Source organism: Malus domestica, chromosome 09 (genome assembly GCF_042453785.1).
Source record: "Malus domestica chromosome 09, GDT2T_hap1".
NCBI classification, from domain to species: Eukaryota; Viridiplantae; Streptophyta; class Magnoliopsida; order Rosales; family Rosaceae; genus Malus; species Malus domestica.
In genome coordinates this window covers 14,975,388-14,984,755 of record NC_091669.1, presented here as the reverse complement: position 1 = coordinate 14,984,755, position 9,368 = coordinate 14,975,388, and the positions used below count along the sequence as shown (strand labels likewise).

The window sequence follows — 9,368 nt, the reverse complement described above, 5'->3', positions numbered from 1 at the left end:
AAAAGAAAAGTCAAATATTTGAAATAAATGAATAATCTTAGATCATGGTAGAAGAAACCTCTCATAAACCAATGAAAGCAGCTGAATTCACATAATAAAATCAGTCTCTATAGAATTTACATTAAGAATAGAGAAAATAATATTTAATAAACAATTGATTGAATCACATTATTGCTAGCCCATTGTGAGGCTAAGCACATCTCCTCCCCCTTAATGTAGATGATATCGTTGTTAAAAAAAATAAAACAATCATTTGACAACTAATTTAATCACATTATTATTCGTGTGCGAAAGACTTTTTTTATAACCGGCATTACACGTTTCTTAAGATGTTTTGAACGTGTTTAAAATAGAGAAAATAATATTTAATAAACAACTGATTGAATCACATTATTGCTAGCCTATTGTGAGGCTAAGTCCACCTCCCTCACCTTTAGTGTAGATAATATCGTTTGTTAAAAAAAAAAAAAACATTTGGCAACTAATTTAATCATATTATTATCCGCATGCGAATGATCTTTTTTATAACCGGCATTACACGCCTATTAAGATGTTTTGAACGTGTTTAAAAATATATAAAATGAATCACATTATTGCTAGCCTATTGTGGTACTAATTAAAAAATAATAATTAATTATTAAAAAATACTATTAAAATGATGAAAATGCCCCTACCTTATTTGATGCATTATTATGGGGTGCCTTTAAAAAAATTTATTTTGAAGGCATTTTTATCTAATTATTTTTGTTGAAACCTAATGACATCAAAATACTATTTACCTTTTCCATTCTCTTTATATATAATATTGGTTGGTCTCTTTATATATAATATTGGTTGGCCTTGTATTCATTAATATATGAACCTTTATTAGATATAACACCAAAAGCAAACAAAGCTAGTTATTTAATATTAAATTAATTAAATTATGATGCACGTTGGCATGATATTTGAACCGCAAAGAGTTGCTTTCGACGTGGAACTCCAATTCCACATAGCTCGATAATTTAGCTTTACAAGAAAATAACTATTGTTTGATTAGTGCACAAAGTAACTAATTTATGATTTATCGAGTTTTATGTGTTTAAATAACATTCTTAATTTAGCTTAACCGAACTCCTCCTCCCTTTAATGTAAAAATATCGATGTACTAAAAAAATTAAATAAATAACATTATTATTGTCAAATGTCAATCATCCATAAATGTTTAAAAGGAACAGTTAATAGAAAATCAGCAAATTTTGGCAACATAAAAAAAAAAACCCAATACGCACATTCCCATATTTACCTATTTCTGATATCACAAGGAAGATGTTTAAAATTTCTCTAACAAAATTAAGATGGGAAACTCTGAGTGCGTTGCCTTAAAAGCTAGAGAGTAATTTTCATGGCACGGGCACACAGCCGCCATGGCATCTCATGCCAATTGCACAATGCCATGTGAAGAAAAACTTACCCGTTCTTACAACTGAAGAAACTAATGTCGATCAGGGCGCACAAAAAGCAGAGAGTTTAACCCACAAGTTCAACAGAGAGATGTTAAAAGTAGCCTACCACCTTAGTTTAATGAAGGAAAAAGATAAAACAGAGAAATCAAGTGTAGCACCTCAACTAATTTACAGAAGACGAGGATTTTTGAAACTGCGTACAGGTTCATCCACCAGGTTCCTCGATTTGAAAGTCGTGGCATCAAAGCTATCACCATTCTTCCCAAATTGCAGCAAAGCAAATGAAGGAGGATTACCGTCTCTATGCAGCTCAGATTCAAAATTGATGGAGGCAAAATTCCAAGTCCGGTGCAGAGTGTATAGACAAATTGTTATTCCAATGTTCATCTCCCTATAATACCACCTCTCCGTTGGAAGCCATTTCTTCCTCAAGTTCTTTAATTAACTTCTCAATCTGCCTTCTATATACCGGCATGAAGTGATCACTAATCATCGTTTGTGACAACCTCAGCTTACTGTACAGAGATCTTGAAGTAAGGAAAATACCAACCCTAGTCTCTTCTGGCTGCTCATTGCCCGATCCACTCGAGCTAAGGCCACCGCTTTCACTATCAGCACCACCATGGTGAACGGTAACAATATGCATGATTTTCCCTGCAGGAAAAAATCTATGTGCTTCCTTCATGTCAGGAGCAGAGCTCTCTGGCTGACCATCACTTGCCTCTGCAATTGCGGCTTCTTCTTCTTCCCTTATTTCATTTTCTGCATTCCTTATTTCATTTACCACATCGCCATCCTCGCCTTCTGTTCTATCATAAAGCTCATGCTCAAGTTGTTGCCACAATTCAACTTCAGTCATCCGGTCTTCATGTCTATCATGGTCTGTGAGCCCCTCATGCTCATCACCGACATCACCATCAGCGTCTTGACGCATTCTATCAGAATAAGAACAATCAATCTCTGAAGTCCATTCCATTCCTACAGATGAAGATACAGGAAGGTCAATGGTTTCAATGGCAGTTGAGCTTGTGATTCTCCTGGGGGATGTAAGAAGAGGGTCAGAAGTCTCTGTGTTGCCACCATAGGATCCTCCAGAACTTCCTTCATCATTTGAGTTTGAATGAGCAGCTGAGGCTCGGTGACGAGGAGCCATGCACGACCATGATGACAAGCCAAGGGAAGGACGAGTCCATGCTGCCTGAGCCATGCTCTGGGCTCTTCTCATAACAACCTGTGAAGTCAGAAAGTTCCACAAGCTAATCAAATGATTAAGTAGAAGAGGAATACAGATACCAAGTTGAAAGCTTCTATAACAAGAATGTCACAAGACATGACACATATTAGAAGTGGTATTCAGTTGATTACAAGAAGGTTGTGAAAGGACAAGAATACAATGCGAAACAAAACTACATTAAAAAGAAAAAAGGTTACCTGTGTACCATTGGAAACAGGGCGTAGAATTGCCCCTGCCCCAGCAACTTTTGCTTTTGCACTGGCAATGGAGGGAAGCCGTGATCCCAAAGCTGAAGCAGAACGATAGACAGTGCTAAGAATTCTTGTCTGCTCAATCTGATTTCTCAAGTCATTTATCCAAGCAGACGCCGTAACCTGTAAAAAGTTACAAAATTTTATAAAACAATACATTAGAAAGAGACATGGTAGAACAATAAAAGGAATATCATAAGCATTTGCAATGTCTCAATGAAACTACAGAAAGCATGCAAGTTTTTCAAGCACCAACAAGCCAGAGAACCAGCACTGAATGGCTGTACAGAGAAAATTTATCGAAAATAACAAGCTATCATGGAAAAAAACATATTCAACAAATATCATTAATCCTTGTCAAGAGCCCATTTATTTACTGGAAGGAAATATCACAATCACTAAAAGAGAAATTAGAAACGAGCATGCAGAGATGGCGCTAGAGTAAGAGCTTTCCTGCTCGCTTTTTATTCAACTTCATTGTCATAATCAGACTAAAATCACCAGTAATAACACAAACCATTTAGAAGAACAAACAATGTACTGTAAAATGAAAAGCCTTATCAGCACTCAGCAGCAACAAATACAATCTGAGTACTACAAACTTTGTCCAAGTCAATTTATAGGGAGAATATACTAGTTATGACCCTATTCAAGAAGTGCCGCCCCTATTCAAAATCAGCATATTTAGTCAACCAGATAAGCATCATTAGTCCCACAACAACAAATATAGCAATCTCCCAAGGAGTACTCAATAACAGAGTTTAAGAACATAACCTCAGCACGCAAATCATCCACTGATGCAGCAGAGAACGTGGGCACTAAGTCAGCTCCATTGACAACGGATGTAATAAAACCACCTCCTGATTCTGCCAATTCCCACGTCATGCAGGCAGCTGCGTTGTTATACGTAGTTAGTGCCAATAGAAATACTTAACCGAACAAAAAACAGTTACATAATGCTAAACTAAACAAATATCCAGATTCAGAACAAAATAATACAAGACAGAACTAAAAGGGTTTTTGGTGTTGAGAATACAAAAAAAGAAACCCGACTTGATGCACAGCACTGAAATTCATATTAGGCCATGGCATCTAATGAACACAAACCTGGAGCAAAAGTCACACAGGTGGTTGTTGAAAGTTCTTTTTGCTCTCGCAATATATATGTTAGAAGTGCTGCAGTGCCTCCACCCAAAGAATGCCCTACAATCTATCAGAAACAATTATGTTATACATGTTTTGATCTTGTGGACCAAAATATTGTTCAAAGCTACCAAATGGTTTAAGACGAAACATTTGAACAATATGTTACACGAATCTACTTAAAATATTGTAAGTTTGATCAAGTTCCAAGAAAAAACTGTTGGTAGTCATACGGTATGTGTAATTCATAATACAGTTAACAGGAGAAGACTGCTGAAATAACTAATCTGATAATCCATAAAGCCCCACCCATCACCTGTTGCAGCTTTGCTGCTACAGGGGCACAGTTATAGATATGCAAAATAATTAAAATATCAATAAAAATGATACTGGAAGGTATCAGAGCCAAGATGTCTACTGAAAAACTGTACTTTCTACAAACTACTACATCAGAATCGTTTAGATTAACAACATAACAATATCTGCTAATTAGCCAATTAAGATGAGTAGTAAAATAGAGAACATCCGCACTTCATGCCACTACCTTAAGTTCATAGTCAGGATATTCTTCAAGTGCTTTTAGTAGGCAAGGTTTTGCAAGCTTTGCAATCCATCGAGCAGCCGCAACCATTCCACAATGTGCATAACCCAAAACTAAATTACTGACTCCTCCCTCATGTACAACACTGTGATGGAATGGTACAATAGCTCCCGTTGCAGCCGTCAGAGTGTCCTTAATACTATGGGTTCCACGAATCAGCAACAGAAAACACTTCTCATTATGATCAACAAGAATTGTAAAAGCAGGCTTCAAGATCTGCAAAACACGGTAAATACAGAATTTGATATTAATGGATAGTGCTAATTAATTTTTTATGCCATTGACAGTAAATAGTGCATAAAGACACCGACCAACGATCACTACAACAGTAACAATATGTAAGTAATGTAACCTACTCCTGCTTTGGGTTCCTGCAGAAGAACATTCTCTTCTGAATAGCCTGTCTCCTCTAAAAACAATGGAAAAGGTTTCTTCGAAAAATGCCAACACAGTGTCAATAAGTTTAAGAGGTATTTGAGTTCAGCAATTATTTGAGATCCTTTTAGCTGTTGACTGTCTATTCCACCAAATACACCATGAACGTGTAAGTTTCCCTGCACCATACAGACGATCTATTATCAAATATCACTCTTCCAACCAAACCAAAGAAGAAAAATGACTACTTGGTATATATACCAGATAAGGGCTCATATAATCAAACAATAAATACAAGAAGGATAGCATGTCATGTAAAAAAATTTCTTTTCTTGTGAATCTATTTATCTCCAGAATGGCACACACTTTTGGATAGTTCCTGTCTTGGTTCTGTTATTATCCCAAAGAAGTGCTAATCATAGGTAAACTTCCCAAATTTTTTGTGAAAGCTGCAGAGTATAATGTCACATTTTTCACCATTCTGTTTTTAACGCTCAGTTAGAAGGATGCTTTTCATAATTCAACCGCCCAGTTTTCCATCTCTAGATTGAGTAATATATTCAGATATAAGATACGAATGGTTTTTGTAAAAGCAACATCCGTCTATCATGAATCTTAATACTAAAATCTCGCCACAATGAAAGCAACCATCTAAGTGACACAAATCCCACATGTGAAAGTTATAAGATCAGTGTAACCACTGTATTCAGCACATAAAGCAAAACCCGCATGCAATGATCACAACATCAATGTAAACACTGAAACCGACACAGTAAAGAAACTATGTCCATGAAAACATTTTACCTGCCTCTTTAGAAGAAAGCTAATCCCAAATGCCAAATCCCCTATAGGCCACTTCCCCAAAGTCTCGGAGTAAGTAAACCTTAGAGTTTCCGACAAAGTCGAAATGGTCTCCAGCCACGTAGCCGGGGCTTGAATTAACCTATGCGAAACGCGTTCAATTCCCAAAGGAGCATGATTGGGCACACCACCGCCCCCATTTTCGTCATCATCACCGTCCGATGTAGGGGACTGTAACTTACGATTCAATGTATAATATAAAAGAGCAGCTGCACCGGCTGCGGTAGCCATAGTTGCAGTTGCCATTAGCTTACTATCCCTACAACAATACAAAATTAACAAAAACATGATCAAAATTCTACTTTAACAAAAACCCCTCAATCCAAAATCTCCCAAATAACAAAAATTAAACGAATTTTCCTGCTTGTATACAAAATCAACTCCCTTCTTAATTACCGCGAAATTTCTACAAAAATAAAACCAAAAAAAAAAAAAAAAGTGAACAAAATCGAAAACCCAATAACATGAGGAGAAAAATTGAAGAAAACCTGATTGAAATCAGAAATTGCTTAAGCGTTAAAACCCTAAAAATCCGAACTCCGAGAGACATTTTGGGGGTAATTAGATAGAATAACATTCAGAGGCAAACGGAAAGCGTACCTGAAGAGATCGATTGTGGCGTGGATAAAATGGTAATTGAATGAGATTATCTTCGAGCATAAGGCATCGAATAAAAGATTGATCCTTTGACGAGAGCGAGAGAGAGCCTATAAATTCTGCGATTCTTCCTCTTTATGGGTTTGGAGGAGTTCGGGAGAGCTTTCGCGCAGTTTTGAAGCAAAACGGCAGGCGGGGGCGTAGTTTTGGTTGGGGACACGTGTCGGGCGACGGAAGACGGTGAGTGGGAAAGGATGTGGCAATTAGAAACCGACCTCAACTGTGATGTGATACGGGCAGATGGAAGTGAAATTCCGCACACGCTGCCTCCCTTCCTTGTACTTTTTCTCTCTGCCTCTGCCTCAGGTGGTCAAACTGACTTATATTAAAATATTAAAAAACATTAATAACCCAAATATGTTGTGATAATACGTGGATGGCCCACATGAATAGTTTGTTACTATTTATGCACAGTATTTTCACTATTTATTTGTGGAAAATTTGTAAAGTGAATAGTGTTTTCTTTTGTTTATATAAAGGAAGAATAGATAGATGAATGTGATGAGTTCACGGGAAAGAAAGAGAGGAAGGAAGGAAGAGGAAGAGAGAGAATAGAGGAAGATGAGAGGAGATAATAGAGAGAGTTATCTTTGTACTCCTATTATTCTAAATTATAATGAAAGCACCTTTGCTGCCCCGAGGACGTACTCCAGTCACACTGACTGTAGAGGAACCTCGTAAATTTTGTGTCTTGTTTCATTTATTCCACTGCACCCACAGTCGATTTTACAACACGTTATCAGCACGAGAAGCTCTCATGTCAGTGGAAAGCATAACGCCATAAATTCGGATAAACACAGAGTAGAGACGGCAAGCCAGACACGACAAACAGGGAAGATCATATTGTCCCAAAAATCCATCAACCTTTCTTTTATCACTATAACTATTGATGTGCTAATCCTTATCCCTGCTAGACCTGCAATATATTTTTCTCTCGTGGACAAGAAAGATGGAGAGATCTTACAGACAAACAAAGGTGCAGCAAAACAAGCAAAGGTATGTCCATTTTTCATTTCTCCCACCGCGCCAGAAGCGCCCCACCGAATTCTGGTGCGAATTGAAATTTCCAACGACCTGAAGTCGTCACGAGATAAGAAAACTCGTACCTGACAACTGGTTTCCAGAGATCCAGAAGAATCTCATTAGACTTGGAAACCCAGATCGTGTCGTTCTCAATGGATCTCGAGGACCTTCATGAATCCTCAGTTGTCTGAAATGGTGATGGCATGACTGACCCCACACAGGCCTCCCTCTCTTGTGCCTTCGTCAACCTCACTGTCATCTATGTCTCTATGGAGAGGTTCTTGCTTTGCGATGCCATGTTCTTTGGGCCATACAAGAACAACGCCAGTCTCTGGTAGCCTTTTTGGATTGAATTGGTTTTGTGTAACTCCCACAACAACCCAGCTGGTACTGGGTTTCGAGACTGGTAGAGATAGACAAAGAAAAGGGGAAATGGGGCCAATGATTTGGAAAGGTGCGTTGCACCATGTAAAATGAAAGAAAAGGCAATGTTTTTTTTGGAATGGTGTAGAATGTGATTGAATGAGAAAATAATAAAATAAAATAAAAAGGAAATGGGGACGAAGGTTATTGGAGGTACATGAGCACCATCTGGTAAGGATAAGAATAATAATAAAAAAGGGGAAAAGTTTGAATGATTGCCAATCAAAGAAAAAAAAAATATGATGGAAACTTAATCATCACCCTTTTCTATTATTGCTTTATTTATATGAATGGTGTTGGCTTAAAACACTTTCACAAGCTCTATTTATTTAAAGCAATTTATTTACAGTGGGTAGAATTATTACCCTTTGCTTTAAAGCTTTGATATTTATGTGAATGGTGCTGAATTAAAGCCCTTGTCACAAGCTTTATTTACTTTACAGCAATTTATTTATCATGGACGGTTTTACCGCCTACTGCTTTAAGTTTTGATTTATGTGAATGGTGCTGAATTAAAACCCTTGTCACAAGCTTTAATTTATTTATTGTTCAATTTATTTACTATGGCTGGAATTACCGCCTATTGCTTTAATTTATTTATTGTACTTATCTTTTGTTACGATGAGTATAACAAGGACCCAGAGTTCCTTGATTAGATCAGAACATGCAGTTTCTTGATCCTCATCACATAAAATGATAGGACCCGAAGTTCCATCATGCAAAAGGATCAAACATGAAGTCCCTAGATCCTCAAGATCGGACATGAAGTTTCTTGATAAGTACCTTAAGTTTGAAGTGCCACAGTGCCTCAACTTAATTATAATAAAGGTCATAAAAGTCTCAGTCCATAGACTATTTAATAAGGACCAGAAGTTCCTTATGTCCATACTTAAAATGGTTTAGCAGAAGCATTTATTAAGCGGATGAAATTGATTACCCGCGCTCTGCTCATGAAAACGAAATTACCAGTTTTCTACATGGGGACATGTCATTTTACATGACGCATTATTAAGTTTGGATGAGACCAGTTTCCAACCATCAATATTGCTCAGTACAACTCGTGTTTGGGAACTAGCCAAACATTATACATTTACGAGTTTTTGGTTGTGTTATCTATGTGCCTGTAAGACTGCCACAACATACTGAAATGAGGCATCATCGTAGATTAGGCATTGATGTTGAACACCATCTATCATTCAATATTTGGAACCCTTGACTGGGGATATGTCTACCGCATGATTTGCGGACTATGATTTTGATAAGACAATTTTCTTGCCATTAGGGGGAGAAAATAACATCGTTCCAGAAGAACGATTAGAAAATATCATTCCAGAAGAATGATGAGAAAAGACCGT

General features: G+C 37.2%; 1 protein-coding gene across 2 annotated transcripts; it reads right to left on the bottom strand.

The window, feature by feature from the left end:
- Positions 1–1,309: 1,309 nt before the first annotated feature.
- LOC103453634 (uncharacterized) lies at positions 1,310–7,916 on the bottom strand. Of its 2 annotated transcripts, none has more exons than XM_070805520.1 (8): positions 6,511–7,916; positions 5,854–6,169; positions 5,031–5,228; positions 4,618–4,890; positions 4,038–4,140; positions 3,705–3,823; positions 2,877–3,053; positions 1,310–2,676 (listed from the first exon to the last, which is right to left on the bottom strand). In XM_070805520.1, the coding sequence occupies exons 2-8, from the start codon at positions 6,154–6,156 to the stop codon at positions 1,837–1,839; spliced, it is 2,013 nt and encodes a 670-aa protein (XP_070661621.1). In that variant the 5' UTR covers positions 6,157–6,169; positions 6,511–7,916; the 3' UTR covers positions 1,310–1,836. The 2 variants fall into 2 exon arrangements, with proteins under 2 accessions (XP_070661621.1, XP_070661620.1); XM_070805519.1 differs by lacking the exon at positions 6,511–7,916 and adding an exon at positions 6,399–6,495.
- Positions 7,917–9,368: the final 1,452 nt, after the last annotated feature.

Excerpts from the sequence above, each read along its gene's own strand:
- LOC103453634 (XM_070805519.1), bottom strand. The coding sequence starts at position 6,487 with ATGTTATTCTATCTAATTACCCCCAAAATGTCTCTCGGAGTTCGGATT. Across the intron at positions 6,170-6,398 it reads CAATTTCTGATTTCAATCAG|GGATAGTAAGCTAATGGCAA; the intron begins GTTTTCTTCAAT and ends GTATTGTTGTAG. Across the intron at positions 2,677-2,876 it reads CTGTTTCCAATGGTACACAG|GTTGTTATGAGAAGAGCCCA; the intron begins GTAACCTTTTTT and ends CTGACTTCACAG.